Source organism: Cervus canadensis, chromosome 27, assembly GCF_019320065.1.
Source record: "Cervus canadensis isolate Bull #8, Minnesota chromosome 27, ASM1932006v1, whole genome shotgun sequence".
Lineage (NCBI taxonomy): Eukaryota > Metazoa > Chordata > Mammalia > Artiodactyla > Cervidae > Cervus > Cervus canadensis.
In genome coordinates, this window is record NC_057412.1 from 4,055,780 (window position 1) to 4,081,241 (window position 25,462).

Genomic DNA, 25,462 nt, shown 5'->3' on the forward strand with positions numbered 1-25,462 from the left:
CGGATGGGGTAGGGGTGGGTGAGAGGGAGACTGAAGAGGGAGGGGATAAGCATATAGTTATGACTAATTTGCTTTGCTGTATGGCAGAAATTAACACAGAATTACAAAGCAATTATCCTTTAATTAAAGATAAATTTAAAAAATTCATTAGCAATTCCATCAAAAGAAAATGATATCATAGAATATTTTTATTCTAACTTAGCCATTCCTTAGTTCTTTATTCTCAAGTGCCTAACACCCAACTCTGCTCCCAATTTCTCATTACATCTGGGAAGTCTCTCTTCTATCCCATTACTCCGTCAGGAAGTCAGGTCGTCTCTCCTCTACCTGGGCTTTGTCATGACCACCTGAATGTGTCATTCTGCCTCCACTTGCTCCCCCAGCTCCATTCTCGACACACTGGGATTTGCAAAGCTCGGTTCTGAAATACTGTGAGATTTGTGCCTGGGTATGTGAGTGCCTGAGTATGTGAGGTACAAGAAATAGTTGGAGAAGGTATTATTTTTGGTGCAAATACAAGAAGAAATGCTTGAGTTATATCAAAGAACCCAAGGTTCAAGCACCCTGTTAGCCCAGTCTTCGAAAGAGGCCATAGCACCTCAAGAAAGACTAATTCACAGACATTTGTTAGAAGCAATGAGCCATTTTTATTGAGAATAAGGGGTTATCCATGCTATAGAATGTTAGGGTCATTAACACAGTTATAACAGAGACTCAGAGATTAAGGTAGTAGAGGCTAACATTTGGAAGAGTCAGATGTTACCACTATAGAACCTCAGACTTCAAGGACTTTGTTCTAAAAATGGGTACTTAGAGGTCAAAGCCTCTGTCAGGCATGTAATTTCTTGCAAGTAGAAATCCTGGGTTATTGATCCTCGAAGCAGTATTATCTTTAGATTCCTCATTTCAGAAGCAAACTAGGCTAAGATGGTGATGTTCTAGCAGCAAGAAGAATAATATCTCCTGTAGCAAACTGGCCAGTAGCTGCTAGAGCCAGAGCCATATCCACAGCCATATCCGGTTCCATAACCACAGCCATAATAGGGGCTAAATCCACAGCCATATCCTGTTCCATAGCCACAGCCATATCCTGAGCCGTATCCACAGCCATATCTAGCTCCATATCCACAGCCATATCTGGTTCCATATCCACAGCCATAGTAGGGGCTGAGTCCACAGCTATAGCTGTTTCCACAGCCATAGCCACAGGAGTTGCCATAGTAGTTACAACACATGTTGTCAAGGGAAGAGGATTCAGGTGGACTGTGAGAGGATGTTTCTGAAGTGTGTGTCTTCTCCTTCCCGTGGACCTTTATATACTGTCAGTAATTGGCAGAGCATACCATTCATTCCCTGACATAGACAACAAATATGGAAGCAACATTATGAGCCAGTCATGTCGCCACTGACAGTCAATAATGTTTGCTTAAAATAGTTCATTATTTTGGAGACTCCTGGTTTGTTTTAAGAGCTTCACTTTAATTTGTTCTGCTGACAAACTGTCTTAGTAGAATTGTGTGACCCAAAGCTGGTCATTTTCAAAACCTCCCATCATTTAACACATCTTATAAGACAAGCTTGTTGGGGAATGTCAGACAATTTTGCCTCCTTTTCTCTCTCATTTTCCCAAAATACCTGCTTCTGACCACAGGAAAAGGAATATTCCTGTCTCCTTTCCTGAATCATTGCAACTTCCTGTCCGTTTTCTCCTACTTTTCTGCACTCCTTACTCCTGCCTTGTCCAAATCTCCTCAAATCCTAAGAATCTGATCAGTATCTGATAATTCAAAATGAAGTCCATTCCCTGGAGGAGTGAATACTTACAGTTGTGGAGACAGTATACTGTATGTGTTTTTTCTTATATTTTCTTCTTCCATGCACCAGGCAATGGAAGGTCCTGTTCAAGTGGGGCAGCCCTCTTTTTCTCTCTCTCTTTTGTAGCTACCTGAGTATCACCATTGAGGAGACTTTAACAATTTAACCAACTTTATTTGGCTGAAGAATCAGAAACTAAGTTTTCACATACAGCATTATCAGAATGTTGTGTTATGAGATGTCAGTCCATTCTCCTCATTCAATCATTCTTTCCTTCTTCTATCACTACTGTTCCTTACACCTTTAGTTCATAAGCTGATGGTGAATAGGGTCGGTTTGATGATACCTACAGCAAAAGCCCTTCTTCAGGTCCTAATACACTCATGACATTAAGTACCACAAAACTCAGTTTTATCCTTATTCATATGTAGATTAATCAGAAGTTCTCAACCTTCTACAAAAATGTTCATTGTGACTTTGATATATAATATGTCTCCTAATATACTTTGAAATATAATATGTCTTCTAAATAATCCTCTATAACACACTTACCTTTTTGACATGTAAAAGAGGAAAATGAGTATCTTTTATTCTGCTATTAATATTTTTCTTGCCACCAAATTTCTCAGCTTAAAAAAAATCTATTTGTACATCAAAACTCAGGTCTGTAATCAGCTCCTGTGAGATGCCTTTCCTCCATGTTATTGTCTGAACTGGATCATCCTCCTCTTGGCTTCTGGGGCTTCTGTGGTGTCTTAGGAAAGATTCTGCGTGCAATGCAGGAGATGCGGGTTCAATTCGTGTTTCTGGAAGCACCCCTGGAGGAGGAAATGGCAACCCCCTCCAGTATTCTTGCCTGGGAAATCCCAAGGACAGAGGAGCCTGGTGGGCTATACAGTCCATGGGGTTCAAAGAGTCTGACATGACCTAGCAACTAAGCCACCACCACCAGCACCTCTTGGCTCTTATGTACAGACACATGTCAAAGCACTTGTCAAAGTTTATTAAATTTAGGTCTTGCCTCACTAACTGAAACGTAACTTCATACCAAACATTCAAACTTTCATGACCATTCAGTACAAAGAAAACATGTTGCTTTCTTTGCTGGGGTAGGGTTTTTTTTTTTTTTCCCCACCACTTATCTTAGCTTTTATGTTTTATTTAAATCAATTTTTTCAGAATCTGGCAGACTCCAAAATTTAGATTATTTTTCACTGTAATAGCCATGAAATCCGAGTTGGAAGGGAGTATAAAGTCAAGAAGATCATTCTTTCCACTGGATATACTCGAATTTCAACCACAAAGGAGTAGTGATCGAGTACTTAATTGAGTGCCTTTAACAGGGATTTTCACAAGGCTGCCAACTTCAATTTTTGAGAAGTTTCATTATCAGACATTTTTCCTTCAGTGGAGAAATCATTCTACTGATTTTTCTGATATTGGTCACTGGTCTAATCTTAACACTCTGCTATGTTTCATCCCTAACCATAAACATAAAGAACATATATTCCCATTCCATTTTTCTTATCCTTCAGTTTCTTACCTTTTCTGTCCGCCTTGAAATGCAAAACTATAAATTCTACTTGACAAATTCTCTGGTACAGACACTTTACTTTTCAATGACACAGCCAACACACACTCTCTGGTCACAGTATCCCTGGATTATTGAAAAGCTCTTTTATCTTCATTGCATTATTTCTAACACCTTTCCATTCAGATCTCTGGATTCTGGTTTAAAACAGTAAAGACAACTGCCATTCTGTGCATCCTCGCATAACCAGCTCTGAGGATAGTCCCTGATACATAATGTGGACTCTATATTCTTCCATAAAAATGGGTGAATCAAATCAAACATATATTCAAACATTGGAGAGCCACGTATACTCTACAAGACATTTGATTATATGCTTAAACTGTCTGAATACAAATTTCTTCTTTCTAAAATGAGGCCTAACTATTTTTACATAGTTGTTTTCCTTATATTTTATACCTATTTAGTGTTCTGGTCAGGAATTTTACTCAATAAATGCTATTCCCTTTATCTCACTTTCCTTTTTTTTTCCCTCTTGGCTATATATATTTATTTTTGTGATTATCATTTAATCCATGTTATTTAAGTATGCACTTTTTAGAATCCAAACACAAATTTTAATTTTAAATAATTTTGTTGTGTTTTCTTTTGCAGTGACAAGGTGGACCTAGAAATTCTTATACTGAGTGAAGTAAGTCAGACAGAGAAAGACAAATATATGATACTGCTTTCTTTAGATTTCTATGGAATCTAAAACTAATAGTACCAATGAACCTATTTATAAAACAGAAATAGAGTCACAGAAGTAGAAAACAAACATGGTTGCCAAGCGGTGGGGGGGAGAAGGGAGAACAGAGGGGGATAAGCTGGGAGGTTGAGAATGACATATTCACACTACTATATATAAAATAGATAATGAATGAAAATCTCCTGTATGGCACAGGGAACTCTACCCAATGTTCTGTAATGAGCTATACAGGAACAGAATCTAACAAAGGAGTGGATACAGGTATACATATAGCTGATTCACTTTGCTGTGTAGCAGAAACTACCACAACATTGTAAATCAACTATATGCCAATAAAACTTAAATGTGTAAAATCTCATTTTTCTTATTCCACAGTTTTAAATTCTTGTCTAATAATAGCTTTAAAATACCCATATTGTTTGTACTGTAGCCCTGATTTAGTCTGAATTTAGTGTAATAGCTTTGTAACATAAAAGAAGCCATTCTATGGTATACACACATGTACGCCCTAATTAAAAACGCTTTTATGATGAGGAAGCAAAACCCCTCAGAATATAAATTATCTTCCTATTTGCTGTTTTGCACTCTGACTGAGCCATTTTGTATAGCAATTTATTACCCAAAATACAGTGTCAACATTATGTCAACATAATGGGCATGGAATCATGCATATTTTCATGTTCAGCAATTAAACAATAACTTTATGTTATATTTTTAAAGCATATGTCTTGGGAACAAGTTTATGCAAAAATTTGATATCAATACTTTTGAAACTCCACAGGAGTAAAAAGATTAGTCCATAGTAGAAAAATATTTTGTTTCTAGGAGTATGTCTATTTTGATAACTTGAATTAAGTATCACCTTGCAGTAAGACATTTAAGTCAAGATCAAAGGCTTATTAAACGGTACGTTTTAAATACCCACGTGAACTATGTTCTAAAGATTCCCATAGTTGGGACTATGTATGGACTTCCCTGGTGGCTCAGAAGACAAAGAATCTGCATGCAATTCAGGAGACATAAAAGACCTGGGTTTGATCGCTGGGTTGGAAAGATCCCCTGGAGAATGGAATGGCTATGCACTCCAGTATTCTTGCCTGGAGAATTCCATGGACAGAGGAGCCTGGCAGGCTACAGTCTAAGGGGTCACAAACAGTCAGACACGACTGAATAATTTTCACTTCACTTCACTTCATAGATTTCCTCCTTATGGTATATTTTTTTTCTACCTTATAATCCCTAGGACTAGGAGATGCCACAGACATATGAAAAATCATAAGAGAATACTGTGAACAGTTATATACTAACAAATTGGATAACCTGGAAGAAACACAAATTTCTAGAAATACAGAGCATACCATGACTGAGTTAAGAAGAAACAGATAATTCCAACAGAATGATCACTAGAAGTGAAATTAAAGAAGTTCAAAAAATTTCCAGAAAAGGGAAATTCTACCAAACATATAGAAAAGAACTTATATTTATCCTTCTCAAATTACTGCAACTAATTGAAGATGAGGGAAAATTCCCTAATTTATTCCAATACTAGACCACCATTACCTTGCTACCAAACTAGAGAAAGACACTACCAAAAAAGAAGAAAAAAAAAAAAAGAACCTCAACAAAATGTTAGGAAATCAAATTAAAAAATACAAAGAAGTGTCATTTACCTTGATCAAGTTGGATTTAATCCAGAGTCACAAAGACAGTTTAACATATGCAAATCAATCAATGTGATACACCTATGTTAGCAAAAAGAAAGACAAAAAATACATGGTCACTTCAATAAATGCATAAAAATAGTTAAAAAAATCAGCATCCATTCAAGCTAAAAACTCTCATCAAAGTGGTTTAAGGGAAATATATCTATATATAATAAAGACTGTTTATGAAATCCATAGCCAACATAATACTCATTGTTGAAAAGGTGAAATCTTTCCTACTAAATTCAGGAATAAGACAAGGATGCTCACTCTCACCACTTCTATTTAAGGTAGAATTGGACATTCTAGCTGCAGCATACAAGAAGAAATAAAATGTATTGGAAAGAAAGAGGTAACACTATCACTATTTGCAGATGATGTACTTTGTATAGAGAACTCTAAAATGTCCACTGAAAACCTATTAGAACTAATAAGTTAATTCAGTAGATTGTATGTTACAAGATTAGTATAGAGAAATCTGTTATGTCTCTATACACTAACTATGAAATATTAGGAAGAGAAAGTAAAAAAAATTCCTATTTAATTGGTTCTACAAATGATACCTAGGAATCAACTTAAGGAAACAAAAGAACTATATTCTGGAAACCATAAAACTTTGATAAAGAAAATTGAAAATTATATGCAAAAATGGAAAGATATCCCATTCCTTTGTATTGGAAAAGTTAATATTATTAAAATTGTCATAATATCCAAAGAAATGTATAGATATAATGTAATTTTTATCAAAATACCCATGATATTTTTCACAGAACTAGATCAAAAAAATCCTAAAATTTACAGAACTAGAATAATCCTTAAATAGTTCTAAAATTCATAGAAAAATAATCTTAAAACTAGAACAACAAAAGGCCACTAATTGGCAAAGCACTCTTCAGAAAAAAATGATGATGCTGGAGATATAACTCTCCCAAACTGACTATATTGTAAAACTACAGTAATCAAAATAGCACAGTATTGGCATAAAAAGACACATAGATCAACGGAGCAGAAGACAGAGTCAGAAATAAACCTCCACACCAGTGACCCATTAATTTATGACAAAAGAAGCAAGTGTATACTGTGGTGAGAAGAATCTCTTGAACAAGTGATGCTGGGAAAACTGAACAGCCACATGTAAATCATTGAGATTGGAACATCCCCTCATCCCATACAAAAAGTAAACTCAAAATGGGTTAAAGATGTGAATGTAAGACCTGAAAATAAAAGCTGTTAGAAAACATGAACAGAACCTTCTTTGACATAAATTTTATCACTTTTTTTTTTTTCTGATCTGTCTCCTAAGGCAAAATCAATGAAAGCAAAAGTAAACACATGGGACACAATTACACTTAGAAGCTTTTGCATAGCAAAAGAAGCAGTTGATAAGGTACCCATTCTCTGCAGAATGGGAGAAAATATTTGCAAATGATGTTACTGACAAGATGTTAATATCCAAATTGTATAAACAGCTCAAAATAAAAAAGTTGAAAGATCCAATCAAAAAATGGGCAGAAGACCTGAATAGCTATTTTCCAAAGAAGATACACAGATGTCTAACAGGACAAGAAAAGATCCGCAATATTACCAATTATCAGAAAAATGCAAATTAAAACAATAATGCAATATCAACTTACATCTGTCAGAATGCTGCTGCTGCTGCTGCTGCTAAGTTACTTCAGTCGTGTCTGACTCTGTGCGACCCCATAGACGGCAGCCCACCAGGCTCCACCGGTCCTGGGATTCTCCAGGCAAGAACACTGGAGTGGGTTGCCATTTCCTTCTCCAATGCATGAAAGTGAAAAGTGAAAGTGAAGTCACTCAGTCGTGTCCGACTCTTCATGACCCTGTGGACTGCAGCCTACCAGGCTCCTCTGTCCATGGGATTTTACAGGCAAGAGTACTGGAGTGGGTTGCCATTGCCTTCTCCAGTCATCACCAAAACAATCAATAGATATCAAAAGTTTTAGAGAATATGGGAAAAGGAACCACTTGAACACTCTTGGGGAATGTAAATTATTGGTGTAACCACTATGGAAATCAGTATGGTGGTTCCATAGAAACCTAAAATATGATCCAGCAATTCTACTCCTGGGTATGTATTCAAAAAAAGTGAAAACACTAATTTGAAAAGATACATATGCTCCAGAGTTCATAGCAATACTGTTACAATATCTCACATGGGGAAACAACTCAAACTTCCCTCTACATATGAATCAATTAAGAAGATACAATATATGTATACACACAGTGGAATATTACTCAGACATAAAAATGAGATACTACCATTTGCAGGGAAATGGATGGATCTAGAGAATATTATGCTTAGTGAAAGAAGTTCGGGCAGAGGAATAAGTCAGACAGAGGAAGACAAATACTGTATTAACTCAGTTATATGAAAACTCTAAAAATTATAAAGTGAATTCATATGCAAGACAGAAAGATTTAGAAAACAATCTTTTGGTTATCAAAGGAGATAACAAAGGGGAGGGACCAATTAGTGCCACTGGATTAGCAGATGCAAACTACTGTTTATAAAGTAGATGAGCAATAAGGATATACTATATAGCATGGTGAATTATTTATTATGGTGTAATAATTTTTAATGGAGTATAATCTTCAAAACTACTGAATCATTATGCTCTACACTCAAAACTAACACAATATTGAAAATCAAATATAGCTGAATATAAAAAAAAAAGTAAAAATTTGGAACCTACCTGATTCTGAAAATGGTGATATGGAAGTAAAATCTATACAAGTAAGATATGCAAAAAAAAGTCAATAACAAAAAAAATTTGACTACATGTTTGATGATGGAAAGGCCCAGTGTTGTTTAGAGTGTGAAGACAGGATATGTTTGGATTTAGGTATCTACAGATAGAGAAACATTTATAAATATGTAGCTATAAAACAAGATTTCTATTCTTAACAATATTGACAGTTTGGACAAGACTTTTTCTTGTTGGGGGCTTCTTGTGCCCTGCAGAATCATCAGCATCTTTGGCTTCTAAAAATGAGTTTGCAAATATTCAAGAAAGGAGGTAGGAGTAGTCTTATGGCAGAGGCAAATGATTTAAGAAAGAAGAGAGAGAAAAGGGGCAAAATTTTTCTACATTGCTTCTCACATTTTTAATATAAGATATATATTAAATGATAGGAAATTTTGAAAATGAGTATCTGTTTAGAGACACATGATTCTACTGAAAAATCCTCTGGCAGAGCAAATTAAAATGATGCTCTTTAAATATCCCCAAAATAACTAGCTACTTTAGGCAAATTATCAATTGTCAAAAGTGACCGGCACATAATGGTTGCTTACATATTTGTTGTCTATGTCAGGGAATGAATGGTATGCTCTGCCAATTACTGACAGTATATAAAGGTCCACGGGAAGGAGAAGACACACACACTTCAGAAACATCCTCTTGCAGTCCACCTGAATCCTCTTCCCTTGACAACATGTGTTGTAACTACTACGGCAACTCCTGTGGCTATGGCTGTGGAAACAGATATAGCTGTGGATTCAGCCCCTACTATAGCTGCGGATATGGAACCAGATATGGCTGTGGATACGGCTCAGGATACGGCTGTGGATATGGGACTGGCTGTGGATATGGTTCAGGATACAGCTGTGGATTTAGCCCCTCTTATGGCTGTAGTTATGGAACCAGGTGTGGCTGTGGATATGGCTCTGGCTACCACAGCTACGGGCCAGTCTGCTACAGGAGATGTTATTCTTCTTGCTGCTAGAACGTCACCAGCTAAAACACAGTTTATGTCTGAAACCACACATCTAAGATAATGCAGATTCAAGGACTGAAAAGTCATGATGTCTATATGCAAGAAATTACCTGCAAGACAGAGCTTGAACCTTTGACTACCCATTTCTAGATCGGCAACTTTGAGGCCTGAAGCTCCATGGTGGTATCATCTGTCTTTTTTCCAAATGTTAACCTTTACTCCCTTAATCTCTGACTCTCTGTAGTAATGATCCTAATACCCTACTGTTGGGGAAATCCCTTGTTATCAATAAAAATGGTTCATTGTTTCTAACAAATCTCTGTGTATTTGCATCATCTTTGTTTTGAGGTATTATGGCCTCTGCTGAATACTGAGCAAATGTGAAGTTGAACTTTGAAGTCCTTCTTGGCATAAGCATTTCTTTTTATACCTGCATCAGAAATAATGTCTTTCCCACCTATTTCTTGTTTTCCACATACTTAGGCACTCACATATATAAGCACAAATCTCAGTATTTCAGGACTGTGCTTTTCAAATCTCTCTGTGTCTGGGATGGAGCTAGAGGTGAAAGAGGAGGAGGAATGATACTTTATTCAGGAAGTTAAAGCAAATTCCAAAATAGAGAAGAGGTGGCTTGAGTACTTAAAGGAATAATGGAAAGGAAGGGAAATTTCCCAGCATATATGAGAAAAAGAAGCAGAGATAGGTGTCAAGCACATGAGACTAAAGAACTGAAGAATGCATGTAAAACTCAAAACATTATATCTTATCATCTGCTTTTGATGGAAATGCAAATGTATTTGCTTGTATATATTGATGTTGAAATTGATTTCAATCACTTAGTTGATAAATAATTTTGAGTAGTTTTGAAAGGGTCTCATCTTAGACACTGAAGACAAAGTAGAAAAATTATAGAAACATTTCCTTCTCTCACAGTGTTTACATTCTAGTAGGTGAAGAATAAAAAAAATTAAAAAAATAATACAATTTCAAACTGATAGTTGGGATGCGGGAATAAAACAGTTTAGTTGTAAAGAGTGTAAGGATTGAAGCATTAAAGAGTATTTCAAGGAGATGTTTTGACCGTGTGATATCTCACATCAATTCTAAAGAAAGATTCAAAAGGATAGTAGCAAATGTAAAGGGGGAAAAGGAGTCCACGAAGTTTTGGAAGAAAATGATTTAGTAAGCATGTATGAGAAAGCTGAGTGCTGAAAAATTGATGCTTTTGAACTGTGGTGTTGGAGAAGACTCTTGAGAGTCCCTTGGACTGCAAGGAGATCCAACCAGTCCATCCTGAAAGAGATCAGCCCTGGATGTTCATTGGAAGGACTGATGTTGAAGCTGAAACTCCAATACATTGGCCACCTCATGCGAAGAGTTGACTCATTTGAAAAGACCCTGATGCTTGGAGGGATTGGGGGCAGGAGGAGAAGGGGACGACAGAGGATGAGATGGCTGGATGGCATCACTGACTCGATGGGCATGAGTTTGAGTAGACTCCAGGAGTTGGTGATGGACAGGGAGGCCTGGCGTGTTGCGATTCATGGGGTCGCTGAGCGACTGACTGAACTGAACTGAACTGAAGCTTGTATGAGATAGCTTACATAGCCAGTAAAGAGTCTTCACAAACTAACTCTTAGTTCAGTTCAGTTCAGTTGCTCAGTCTTGTCCGACTCTATGTGACCCTATGAATCAGCACGCCAGGACTCCCTGTCCATCACAAACTCCTGGAGTTTACTCAAACTCATGCCCATCGAGTCGGTGATGCCATCCAACCATCACATCCTCTGTCGTCCTCTTCTCCTCCTGCCCCCAATTGCTCCCAGCATCAGGGTCTTTTCCATTGAGTCAACTGTTTTCATGAGGTGGCCAAAGTATTGGAGTTTCAGCTTCAGCATCAGTCCTTCCAATGAACATCCAGGACTGATCTCCTTCAGGATGGACTGGTTGGATCTCCTTGCAGTCCAAGGGACTCTCAAGAGTCTTGTCCAACACCACAGTCGAAAAGCATCAAGTTTTCGGCTCTCAGCTTTCTTCACAGTCCAAATCTTACGTCCATACATGACCACTGGAGAAACCATAGCCTTGACCAGATGAATCTTTGTTGGCGAAGTAATGTCTCTGCTTTTTAATATGCTATCTAGGTTGGTCATAACTTTCCTTCCAAGGAGTAAGCGTCTTTTAATTTCATGGCTGCTGTCACCATCTGCAGCGATTTTGGAGACCAGAAAAATAAAGTCTGACACTGTTTCCACTGTCACCCCATCTATTTCTCATGAGGTGATGGGACCAGATGCCATGATCATAGTTTTCTGAATGTTAAGCTTTAAGACAACTTTTTCACCTCCTCTTTCACTTTCATCAAGAGGCTTTTTAGTTCCTCTTCACTTTCTGCCATGAGGGTGGTGTCCTCTGCATATCTGAGGTTATTGATATTTCTCCTGGCAATCTTGATTCCAGCTTGTGCTTCTTCCAGCCCAGCGTTTCTCGTGATGTACTCTGCTTATAATTTAAATAAGCAGGGTGACAATATACAGCCTTGACATACTCCGTTTCCTATTTGGAACCAGTCTGTTGTTCCATGTCCAGTTCTAACTGTTGCTTCCTGACCTGCATACAGGTTTCTCAAGAGGTGCATCAGGTGGTCTGGTATTCCCATCTCTTTCAGAATTTTCCACAGTTTATTGTGATCCACACAGTCGAAGGTTTTGGCGTAGTCAATAAAGCAGAAATAGATGTTTTTCTGGAACTCTCTTGGTTTTTCGATGATCCAGCAGATGTTGGCAATTTGATCTCTGGTTCCTCAGCCTTTTCTAAAACCAGCTTGAACAGCTGGAAGTTCTCGGTTCACGTATTGCTGAAGCCTGGCTTGGAGAATTTTGAGCATTACTTTACTAGCATGTGAGATGAGTGCAATTGTGCGGTAGTTTGAGCACTCTTTGAGATTGCCTTTCTTAGGGATTGGAATGAAAACTGACCTTTTCCAGTCCTGTGGCCACTGCTGAGCTTTCCAAATTTGCTGGCATAATGAGTGTACCATTTTCACAGCATCATCTTTCAGGATTTGAAATAGCTCAACTGGAATTCCATCACATCCCCTAGTTTTGTTCGTAGTGATGCTTTCTAAGGCCCACTTGACTTCACATTCCAGGATGTCTGCTCTACGTGAGTGATCACACCATTGTGATTATCTGGGTCATGAAGATCTTTTTTGTACAGTTCTTCTGTGTATTCTTGCCACCTCTTCTTAATATCTTCTGCTTCTCTTAGGTCCATAGCATTTCTAACTAGACTAACTCTTAACATACTTTCAAAATCTGAAACATGGTGATTACCTTAGTTAAAGAGGGCTTCCTTGGTGGCTCAGACAGGAAAGAATCTGCCTGCAGGGCAGACCTGGGGCCAGTCCTTGGATTGGGAAGATCCCCTGCAGAAGGCAATGACTATCCAACCCAATTTTCCTGTCTGAAGTATTCCATGGATAGAGGAGCCTGCGGGCTACACTCCATGGGGTTGCAAAAAGCTGGACACAACTGGGCCACTGACACTTTCATACTTTCACTAGTTAAAGAACACAAGACATTCAGCTCAGTGAAATGACAAAATAATGATAATCAATCAAAATATCTATTAGTTTATAAATGAGACACAAATATTTGAATAGAAATTTGACTTAATCTATCAATTTTTTATTAGAGAAATATTAATTGAGCCCAACATATGTGCAAGGTATTATAATCAGAGTTGGTTATTCCATGATGCACAGAATAGAGGTGGTTCTGCAGTCATCATTAGGTTTGGAGAGACTTGAGTGAAAAGGTTTAGAAATAATGCAATAAAGATGAAAACTTTTCAGTAAACCAGGGGAATTGTGGCCAGAAATTCTGCTTTGGCAGTGGCATTGAAAATAAAGTGTCTACTGTAGAGAATTTGTGAGGCAAACTTAAAATTTCAAATTTCAAGGAGGACAGGAAAGGTAAAAAAACTGAAGCATAATGACAACTGGAATGAGGATATATTTTCTTAATGCCTGTCATTTGTGATTAAACATAGCAGAGTCATAAAATTATACCAGTGATCAATAGTAAAAAAAAAAAAAAAAGGTTGAATGATTTCTCAACTGAAGGAAAAATGCCTAATATTGAAAATTCTCAGAAAATAAAATCAGAAGCTTGATGAAATTTCCTTCTGAAGGCATTCAATAAAGTATTGGATTACCACTCATCTCACTGTTGTTGAAATTTGAGTGTACAATAGAAGACTTCATGGTTCTTATCATGAAAAATAACAAGTATTGGAATCTGCTTGATTATGAAAGATAGTGGTATACCTAGGCAAGTGAGATAAGCAAAAATAACACCCCACCCAACTTTAATATAGAAAAAGCAAGAGAGTTCCAGAAAAACATCTACTTCTGCTTTATTGACTATGCCAAAGCCTTGACTGTGTGGATCACAACAAATTGTGGAAAATTCTTCAAGAGATGGGAATACCAGACCACCTTGCCTGCCTCCTGTGAAATCTGTATGCAGGTGAAGAAGCAACATTTAGAAATGGACATGGAACAATGAACTGGTTCCAAATTGTGAAAGGAGTAAGTTAAGACTGTATACTGTTACCCTGCTTATGTAACTTCTAAGCAGAGTACATCATGCAAAATGTTAGGCTGGATGAAGCACAAGCTGGAATCAAGATTGCTGGGAGAAATATCAATAACCTCAAATAAGCAGATGACACCTTATGGCAGAAAATAAAGAGGAACTGAAGAGCCTCTTGATGAAAGTGAAAGAGGAGAATGAAAAAACTGGATTAAAACTCAACATTCAAAAAACTAAGATCATGGTATCTGGTCCCATTACTTTATGGCAAATAGATGGGGAAACAATTGAAACAGTGAGAGACTTTATTTTCTTGGGCTCCAAAATCACTGCAGATGATAACTGCAGCCATGAAATTAAAAGACTCTTGCTCCTTGGAAGAAAAGCTATGACCAACCTAGACAGCATATTAAAAAGCAGAGACATTACTTTGCCAACAAATTCTGTCTAATCAAATCTTTTGATTTTCTAGTAGTCATGTATGGATGTGAGAGTTGGACTATAAAGAAAACTAAATGCCAAAGAATTGATGCTTTTGAACTGTGTTGTTGGAGAAGACTCTCGAGAGTCCCTTGGACTGCAAGGATATCTGACCAGTCCATCCTAAAGGAAATGAGCCCTGAATATTCATTGGAAGGACTGATGCTGAAGCTAAAGCTTCAATACTTTGGCTACCTGATGCAAAGAACTGATTCATTGGAAAATACCCTGATACTGCAAAAGATTGAAGGCAGGAGAAGGGGACAACAGAGGATGAGATGGTTGGATGGCCTCACCAACTCAAGGGACATGAGTTTGAGCAAGCTCTGGGAGTCAATGATGGACAGGGAACCCTGACTTGCTGCAGTCTATGAGGTGGCAAAGAATAGGACATGACTGAGCAACTGAACTGAACTGAGCTGAACTGAAACTTTAAAAAGCTACATATGTTTTTTGGCTGCATGTTTGGCAATAGAAATTTCAGGTGTTTAGTTTAGAGTGAGATGGAAGAGTAGGTTTGGATTTAGACATCTATAGAGAGAGAAACTTACTTGTGAACAGACAGCTATACTATAATGTTTCTATTCTCAGTACTATTGACATTCTGGATTATTTTTCTTTTGGTTATTACATGTTGTTCTGTGCCCTGGAGAATTAGTAGCATGCTTGGGTTCTATAACAAGATGCCAATTGGTATTGGGCAATAGGTATCTGGATGAAGAAGTCTGGCAAGAAATTACAAGGATTCAAGAAAATGGGCAGACATATTTGTTTTCAAGTGATCAGAGGTAGATGTGAAAATAAAGAAGATAAAGTTAAGTGGAATTTTTTTAACATTTCCACCCAAACCTTTTAAAATAAGATATATATTAAATGATAGGAAGTTTTGAAAATGGGCATCTCCTACTGAGCACATGATTCTAGTGAGAAATTTTTTGGCAGAGGAAAATTAAAATGATGCTCTTTAAGTGAAATGAGTCTCCAAAATAAGAAGCTATTTTAAGCAAAGCATCATTGGTCAACAGTGATTGGCTCATAATGTTGCTTCCGTATTTTCTGTCTATGTCAGGGAATGAATGGTATGCTCTGCCAATTACTGACAGTATATAAAGGTCCAAGGGAAGGAGAAGACACACACACTTCAGAAACATCCTCTTGCAGTCCACCTGAATCCTCTTCCCTTGACAACATGTGTTGTAACTACTACGGCAACTCCTGTGGCTATGGCTGTGGAAACAGCTATAGCTGTGGACTCAGCCCCTACTATGGCTGTGGATATGGAGCTAGATATGGCTGTGGATACGGCTCAGGATACAGCTGTGGCTATGGAACAGGATATGGCTGTGGATACGGCTCAGGATATGGCTCAGGATATGGCTGTGGATATGGCTGTGGATACGGTTCAGGATACAGCTGTGGATTTAGCCCTTATTATGGCTGTGGCTATGGAACCAGATATGGCTGTGGCTATGGCTCTGGCTATGGCAGCTACTGGCCAGTTTGCTACAGGAGATGCTATTCTGCTTGCTGCTAGAACATCACCGTCTAAACCCTTTTTGCTTCTGAGATGAAGCATCTAAAGATAATGCCGATTCAAGAATTTATAACCCATGATTTCCACTTGCAAGAAATTACATGCCTGACAGAGGCTTTGACCTGCAAATACCCTTTTAGATTGGCATCTTTGAGCCCTGAATCTTCTTGATAGTATCTCTGACTCTTTTGCAAATGTTAGTCTTTATTCTCTGAATCTCTGTTATGACTGTATTGATGATCCTAACAAAATCACTTGTTCTCAATAAAAATGGTTCATTGTTTCTATCAAATCTCAGTGTACTTGCTTGTGAATTAGTCTTTTTCCAGGCATTGTAGACTCAGTTGAAAACTGGGCAAACATGATGCATGAAGTTTGAGTTCTTATTTGATATAATGCAAACATTTCTTTTCATATCTTCATCAGAAATGATGTCTTCTCCACGTGTTTCCTGTATCTCATGTACTCAGGCACTCACATACCCAAGCACAAATCTCCCAGTATTTCAGAACTGTGCTTTGTAAATCCCACTGTGTCTAGGATGGAACTAAAGGGGAAAGAGGAAGAAGAATGACACTTTATTCAGGAAGTTAATGCGAAGTCCAAGGTAGACAAAAGATGACCTGAGTGCTTAAAAGAAAGGAAGAGATACTTTCCAGGTTAATGAGAATTAGAATTAGACATAGGAATTAAGAACATGAGAATAAAGAACTAAGCAACAGAAAAGTAATAATAGAAATGTATTTATATTGTCTGCTTTGATGGAATTGCCTGTGAAGTTGCATATGCTGAGGTTGAGGAAATTAATTTCAATCACTTAACTGACAAATAGTTTTGAGTATTTTTGAAAAGGTCTCAAATTAGACAGTGAAGACAATGTAGGTAAATTAAAGACAAGCCTCTTGCTTTCACAGTGTTTATGTTCCAACATGTGAATATAGAAAAACAAACAGCAAAAATAATTCAGATAATTTGAGACTGACAATTGGAGTGGAGGGAATAAAATAGCTAAATGTGAAAAAGAGTAAAAGTTGAAGTATTAGAGAGTTTGCTCAGGGAGGTATTTTGAACTTGTGACAAATGAGCTGATGTCAATTGCAAAGCAAGGACAGTAGCAAGTGTAAATGGGAGAAAATTTATAAAGTTTTGTAACAATATGATTTGTTAGTTATGTATGAGATAATTCACACATCTAGAAAAGTGTTTTCACAAAGTAACTCTTTGAAGGTATACCTTCAAAATCTGAAATATTGCAACTCCCTTAATCAAAGAACACTTGAGACACTCAGCTTTAGGAAAATGAGAAAATGATAATAATATATTAAAATATCTTACAGTTTATAATTGCTACATAAATGTTTGACTTCATCTATGTTTTTGTTGGAGAAATATTGATTAAGTGCAAATTATGTGCTAGGCACTATTCTCAGTGATGTACAAAAAAGATATTGTTTCTGTTGTTTTGGATCTAGACATTTGAATGAAAGGTATTAGAATTAGTGCAATAAATATAGAAGACCTTTCAATAATTCAGAGATATTGTGGACAGAAAGTGTGTGCTGTCAGTAGTATTGAAAAGTGAAGTGTCTATGTCAGAGAAATCTGTGATGATGACAGAAAAGAAAAGAAATTGAAGAATGATAAAAATTGGAATAAATGTATCTTTTCTTTATGACTATTATTAGGGATTAAACATAGCAGGGGGATCAGACTAGACCAGTGACTAATATGAGAAAAAAATAGGTAGAAAGATTTTTCCACTGGAAAAAAAAATTGTCTAATAAAGAATATTCTTAGAAAATGAAATCAGGAGCTTGGTGAAAATTCCTGTTGAAGGCATTCCATAGACTACTGGGTCATAACTCAATTTTTTTTTTTTTTTTGCTGAAATGTGAGTGTCGAGTAGAAGGAATCATCCTTGAGTTTACAGTTCATTCCACCTCGGATTTGCACAGTTGTTACTGTACTTTGTTGCTGTTCTTTAGCCCCTTGGTCGTGTCCAGCTGTTTGTGATGCCATGAATTGCACCTTGCCAGGCTTCCCTGGGCTTCACTATCCCTCTGAGCTTCCTCAAACTCACGTCCATTGAGTCAGTGAGGCCATCCAACCATCTCACCCTCAGTCAACCACTTCTCTTTTTGCCCTCAATCTTTCCCAGCATCAGGGTCTTTTACAATGAGTTACTATAATCCATTACTTTAATTTTGGTAAGAAATGAAAGAGGAATAGTAACAAGTGATACCACAGACACACAAAAGATCATAAGAGAAAGTTAACAATTATATGCTAACAAATTAGACAGTCTAGAGAAAACAGACAAATTTCTAGAAATTTGTCTAGAAATACACAATCCCAAGATTGAATCAAGAAGGAAGGAATAGACAATTTGAACAGACTGATGACTAGAAGTGAAATTGAATCTGTACTTTGAAAACCTTCTAGCAAGAAAAAGGTCCAAGACTGGAGGGCTTCACAGGGGAATTCTATCAAATATAAAAGAAGAAATAAACCTATCATTCTCATACTATTCCAAAGAATTGAGGATGAGGGAACACTTCCAAATTCATTCTACAAGGCCACCATTACGCTAGTATCAAATCCAGAAAAAGAGACTACAGAAAAGAGAAAATGATAGTCCAATATCTTCAATGAATATTGATACAAAAATTCTCAACAAAATATTAACAAATAAAATTCAACAATATGAAAAGGATCAAATACCATGACTGAGTTGGATTTATTTGAGACTCACAAGGTTGGATCAATGTGTGTGATACACCACATTAACAACAACAACAAAAAGACAAAAACCATAGGATCATTTGATAGATGCAGAAAACGCATTTGAAAAGGTCAACATCCATTCATGATGAAAACTCTTGTCATAGTGAGTGTAGAAGAAAAATATCACAGCCTAGTCAAAGCTGCTCATTTATGGCAAACCCACAGCCAACATAATAGTCAGTATTGAAAAGTTTAAAGCCTTCCTGCTAAGTTCAGAAACATGACAATCATGCTCACGCTCACCACTTCTACTTAAGATAGAACTGGGAGTTCTAGCTACAGCAGTCAGACAAGAAAAAGCAATAAAAACATCCCGATTGGAAAGGAAGAGGTGACGCTCACTATTTGCACATGATACGGTCCTTTATAGTTCAGTGCAGGCGCTCAGTCTTGTCCGACTCTTTGTGACTCCATGGACTACAGTGCACCAGGCTTCCCTGTCCATCACCAACTCCCAGAGCTTGCTCAAACTCATGTCCATCGCGTTGGTGATGCCATCCAACCATCTCATCCTCTGTCGTCCCCTTCTCCTCCTGCCTTCACTCTTTCCCAGCATCAGGGTCTTTTCCAGTGAGTCAGTTCTTTGCATCAGGTGGCCAAAGTATTGGAGTTTCAGCTTTAGCATCAGTCTTTTCTTTTTCTTTTTTTTAGCATCAGTCTTTTCAATGAATATTCAGGACTGATTTCCTTTAGGACTGACTGGTTTGATTTCCAAGCAGTCCAAGAGACTCTCAAGAGTCTTCTCCAACACCACAGTTCAAAAATATCAATTCTTCTGTGCTCAGCTTTCTTTATGACACAACACTCACATCCATACATGACTACTGGAGAAACCATAGCTTTGACTAGACGAACATTTGTTGGCAAAGAAATGTCTCTGCTTTTTAATATGCTGTCTAGGTTGGTCATAGCTTTTCTTTCAAGGAGCAAGCATCTTTTAATTTCATGGCTGCAGTCAACACCTGCAGTGATTTTGCAATTTCTATAGAGAACTCAAGTCTCCACCTTCAAACCATAAATAACTAATAAATTGAGTAGCCTGCATGATACAAGATTAATATACAGAAATCTGCTGTTTCTATGTCTTATAATAAGACATTCAGAAGAGAAAGTAAAATGAATCTCATATAAAACTGCATCAAAAAATACCTAGGAATAAACCTAGACACAGAGATGAAAGACCTATACTCTGAAAACTATAAAACTTTAATTAACAAAATTGCAAATTATATAAAAAAATGAAAATATACCCTATGTCTTTAGATAGGAAGGATTAATATTAAATATGGGCATACTACCAAAAGATTTAATGTAACCTCCATCAGAATAACTATGACATTTTTCACAATAATAGAACAAACTTTTTTTTAATTCACAGAATTAGAATAGATAATCTTAAAATTAATAGAAAAATAATCTTAAAACTAGAACAGCAAAAGATCCCCAATTTCCAAAGAACTCTTCAGAATAAAGGACAAAACTGGACAACCCTCCAAAAGTTCAGACAATACTACAGTGTGGTGTTTGCCCCAAAATAGGGCTTCCCAAGTGTTGCCGTGGTATGGGCTGCCAATACAGGAGACTCAAGAGACATGGGTTTGATCCCTGGGTCTGGAAGATCCCTTGGAGTAGGAAATGGAAAACCACTCCAGTATTCTTGCCTGGAACATTCCATGCACAGAGGAGCCTGGTGGGCTACAGTCCATGGGGTCTCAAAGAGTCAGACGTGATTGAGAACACATATGCACACACAGACATAGGTTAGTGGAACAGAGTACAGAGGCCAGAAATAATGCCATACATCTATAATCCATTATTATATGACAAACAAGGCAAGAATATACAATGGAGAAAAGACAGTCTCTTCAGCAAGTGCTACAGGGAAAACTGGAGACCTATATGTAAAAGGAGGAGATTAGAAAATTGCCTCATACCGTATACAGAAATAAACTCAAAATGGGCCAAAGACCTAAATGTAAGACCTGAAAATATAAAACTCTCAGAAGAAAACATAAAGGATCACTCTTTGACATAAATTGTAGCAACTTTTTTGGATCCATCTCCTAAGGCAAAATAATTAAAAGTTAAAATAAACAAATGGGACATAATTACACTTAAAAGGTTTTGCACAGCAAAAGGAAGTAGCTGAAAAATGAAAAGGCAGCCTATGAACTGGAAGAATATATTTGCAAATGATGTGACTGACAAGCTGTTAATATCCAAATTAGATAAATAGCTCACATGGCTCAAACAAAACAAACCAAAACAAACAAACAAAACAACCCAGACAAAAAATCCGTTATTTGGGCACTTGACTCTATTGAGACAATTCTTTGGCAGTGAAAATTCAAATGATGCTCTTTAAATAAAGCTGGAATCACCAAAATAGCAAGCTCATTTTAAAGAAACCATTAGTGATTGTCAACAGTGCCTGGTGTATAATGTTGCTTACATACTTGTTGTCTATGTCAGGGAATGAATGGTATGCTCTGCCAATTACTGACAGTATATAAAGGTCCAAGGGAAGGAGAAGACACACACTCTTCAGAAACATCCTCTTGCAGTCCACCTGAATCCACTCGCCTTGACAACATGTGTTGTAACTACTACGGCAACTCCTGTGGCTATGGCTGTGGAAACAGATATAGCTGTGGATTGAGAACCTATTATGGCTGTGGTTATGGTGTTGGCTGTGGATATGGCTCAGGATACAGCTGTGGATTCAGCCCCTATTATGGCTGTGGATACAGCTCCCCGTATGGCTGTGGTTATGGGATAAGATATGGCTGTGGATATGGTCCCTACTTTGGCTATGGATATGGCTCTGGCTATTACAGTTACCGGCCAGTCTGCTACGGGTATTATTCTTCTTGCTGCTAGAGCATCACCATCCAAGCCTTCTGAAATAACAACACATCTAAAGATAATGCTGATTCAAGGATTTTAAGCTACATTTCTATATCTAAGAAATTACATGCCTGACAGAGACTTTGACCTCCAGCCGCCCATTTTTAGATTGACATCCTTGAAGCCTGAAGTTCCATGATAGCACCTGATCATTTCCCTAGAGTTAGCCTTTATCGTCTTAATCTGTGACTCTTTTATGGCTGTGTTGATGATCATAGCATCATACAGTGGGGGAAATCTCTTATTCTCAATAAAAATGGTTCATTTCTTCTAACAAATCTCTGTGTACTTGTTTGTGAATTAGTTTTTCTGACCTCTCTTGAAGATTGGGCTAATAGGTTGCCTGAACCTTAAGTTCTTCTTTAATATAATACAAATGTTTCTTCTTATACCTGTGTTAGAAATAATATCTTCTCCACTTATTTCTTATATTCCACACACTCACTCATTCACATACCCATGCACAGATCTCACAATATTTCAGAACCATGCTTGGAAAATAACCTTTTGTCCAGGTTGGAGCTGCAGAAGAAAGAGAAGGATGGATGACACTTATTTAGGATGTTAACATAAAGTCTAAGGCAGAGAAGAGGTGGCCTGAGTGCTTAAAGGAGTACTAGAATGAAAAAGATACTTTCCAGAATTAATGAAAAATTACAAGCAGATCTAGGTGTTAAAGTACACAAGGAAAAAAAAAACTAGAAAAAGATAAACTAGAATAAAATATTTTATCATATCATCTTCTTTTGATGAAATTGGAAATATATTTGTTTTCATATATTTATTGAGATTGAAGAAATTTATTTCAGTCACTTAATTGACAAATACTTTTGAGTAGTATTGAAAGGCTCTCATACCAAACAGTGAAGACACAGTAGGAAAATTATAGACAAGTTTTCTGTCCTCACAGTCTTTACTTTCTCGTACATGAAGATAAAAATAAACAGCAAAAAATAAGGCAAATTCAAGCTGATAATTGAATGGAGGAAATAAAATAAATTAATGAGAAAGACAGTGTATCAAAATGCCAACAGAGATCCATATAGTCAAAGCTATGGTTTTTCCAGTAGTCATGAACGAATGTGAGAGTTGAACCATAAAGAAGGCTTAGCACTGAAAAACTGGTGCTTTTGAGCTGTAGTTCTGGAGAAGACTTGAGAGTCCCTTGGGCAGCAAGGAGACCTAACTAGTCAATCCTAAAGGGAAATCAACCCTGAATATTTACTGGAAGGACTGATGCTGAAAATGAAACTCCAGTTCTTTGCCCACCTGATATGAAGAGGTGACTCACTGGAAAAGACCCTGATGCAGGGAAAGAGTGGGGGCAGGAGAAGGGGGTGATAGAGGATGAAAGAGTTGGATGGCATCACTGACTCGATGGACATAAGTTTGAACAAACTCTGGGAGATAGTGAAGGACAGGGAAGTCTGACATGCTACAATTCATGGGGTCACAAAGAGTGGGACATGACTTATTGACTGAACAACAAAAACAGTGAAAAAGAAAGAGTAAGGATTGAACTATCTCTAGGAGGTGTTTGAAGTTGTGAGAAATGAGCTGACACCAACTGAAGAGAAAGATTAGAAAGATCAATAGCAAGTGTCAGCGGGAAGAGTCAATTAAGTTTTGGGTTTGATAAGGTAGGGCTACATTTTTCAGGTGGAAAAGAATAAAGTCTAGTGGCTCAGTAAGATTCTCTAATGCATTAACTGGAGCATATATAAAAAATGGGATTAAAAAGTGCAGTCAAATCATTGAATCAGAGAACCTATTACTCTGTTGGATTCTGACTTTAGTGGTTTTTATGACCTTCCTGAATGCTAACATTTAGAACCTATAGCAAAAAAGCCTCTTCACACTCAGTTCAGTTCAGTTCAGTTCAGTTCAAACACTCGTCATTTCTGACCCTTTGCAACCCCATGGACTGCAGCTTGCCAGGCCTCCCTGTCCATCACCAACTCCTGGAGTTTACTCAAACACATGTCTATTGAGTCGGTGATGCCATCCAACCATCTCATCCTCTGTCATCCCCTTCTCCTGTCTTCAATCTCTTCCAGCATCATGGTCTTTTCAAATGAGTCTGTTCTTTGCAACAGGTGGCCAAAGTATTGGAGTTTCAGCTTCAACATCAGTCCTTCCAATGAATATTCAGGGTTGATCTCCTTTAGGATGGACTGGTTGGATCTCTTTGCAGTCCAAGGGACTCTCAAGAGTCTTCTCCAACACCACAGTTCAAAAGCATCAATTCATCAGTGCTCAGCTTTCTTTAAGGTCCAACTCACATCCATACATGACTACTGGAAAAACCACAGATTTGACTAAATGGACATTTGTCAGTAAAGTAATCTCTCTGCTTTTTAATATGATGTCTAGGTTGGTCATAGCTTTTCTTCCAAGGAGCAAGCATCTTTTTATTTCTTGGCTGCAGTCACCATCTGCAGTGATTTTGGAGCCAAAAAAATAAAGTCTGGAACTGCTTCCACTGTTTCCTCATTTATTTGCCATGAAGTGATATGACCAGATGCCATGATCTTAGTTTTCGGAATGTTGAGCTTTAAGCAAACTTTTTCACTCTTCTCTTTCACTTTCTTCAAGAGACTTTTTAGTTCCTCTTCACTTTCTGCCATAAGGGTGGTGTCATCTGTATAGCTGAGGTCATTGATATTTCTCTGGCAGTCTTGATTCTAGCTTGTGCTTCTTCCAGTTCAGCGTTTCTCATGATGTACTCTGCATAGAAGTTAAATAAGCAGGGTGACCATATACAGCCTTGGTGTACTCCTTTTCCTCTTTGGAACCAGTCTGTTGTTCCATGTCCAGTTCTAACTGTTGTTTTCTGACCTGCATACAGGTTTCTCAAGAGGCAGGTCAGGTGGTCTGGTATTCCTATCTCTTTCAGAATTTTCCACAGTTTATTGTGATCCACACAGTCAAAGGGTTTGGCATAGTCAATAAAGCAGAAGTAGATGTTTTCTGAAACTCTCTTGGTTTTTCAATGACTCAGTGGATGTTGACAATTTTATCTCTGGTTCCTCTGCCTTTTCTAAAACTAGCTTGAACATCTGGAAGTTCTTGTATTGCTGAAGCAAGTCGTCTTAGAACTGTTCAATTTCAGCTTCTTTTGCATTAGTGTTTGGGATATAGACTTGGATTACAGTGATACTGAATGGTTGACCTTGGAAATGAACGGAGATCATTCTGTCATTTTTGAGATTTTACCCAAGTACTGCATTTCAGCCTCTTTTGTTGACTATGATGGCTACTCCATTTCTTCTAAGAGATTCTTGCCCCTAGTAGTAGATATAATGGTCATCTGAATTAAATTAGCCCATTCCCATCCATTTTTGTTCACTGATTCCTAAAACGTTGATGTTCACTCTTGCCATCCCCTGTTTCAGTTCACTTCAGTTCAGTCGCTCAGTTGTGTCTGACTTTTTGTGACCCAATGGACTACAGCATGCCAGGCTTTCCTGCCCATCACCAGCTCCTGGAGCTTATTCAATCTCATGTCCATCGAGTTGGTGATGTCATCCAACCATCTTATCCTTTGTCATCCCCTTCTCCTCCTGCCTTCACTCTTTCCCACCATCAGGGTCTTTACCAATGAGTCAGGTCTTTGCA

At 37.6% G+C, this 25,462-nt stretch overlaps 4 protein-coding genes across 4 annotated transcripts; 3 read left to right on the top strand and 1 right to left on the bottom strand.

The window, feature by feature from the left end:
- Positions 1-643: 643 nt before the first annotated feature.
- On the bottom strand, positions 644-1,264 carry LOC122428970 (keratin-associated protein 21-1-like). The gene has a single exon (XM_043449151.1). It carries the CDS (start codon positions 1,233-1,235, stop codon positions 939-941), a length of 297 nt encoding a protein of 98 aa, XP_043305086.1. The 5' UTR covers positions 1,236-1,264; the 3' UTR covers positions 644-938.
- A 7,957-nt stretch (positions 1,265-9,221) lies between these two features.
- LOC122428972 (keratin-associated protein 21-1-like) lies at positions 9,222-9,840 on the top strand. The gene has a single exon (XM_043449152.1). It carries the CDS (start codon positions 9,257-9,259, stop codon positions 9,545-9,547), a length of 291 nt encoding a protein of 96 aa, XP_043305087.1. The 5' UTR covers positions 9,222-9,256; the 3' UTR covers positions 9,548-9,840.
- Positions 9,841-15,779: 5,939 nt separating this feature from the next.
- Positions 15,780-16,439, top strand: LOC122428988 (keratin-associated protein 21-1-like). The gene has a single exon (XM_043449179.1). The coding sequence runs from the start codon at positions 15,809-15,811 to the stop codon at positions 16,151-16,153; it is 345 nt and encodes a 114-aa protein (XP_043305114.1). The 5' UTR covers positions 15,780-15,808; the 3' UTR covers positions 16,154-16,439.
- A 5,090-nt stretch (positions 16,440-21,529) lies between these two features.
- On the top strand, positions 21,530-21,817 carry LOC122428643 (keratin-associated protein 21-1-like). The gene has a single exon (XM_043448675.1). It carries the CDS (start codon positions 21,530-21,532, stop codon positions 21,815-21,817), a length of 288 nt encoding a protein of 95 aa, XP_043304610.1.
- Positions 21,818-25,462: the final 3,645 nt, after the last annotated feature.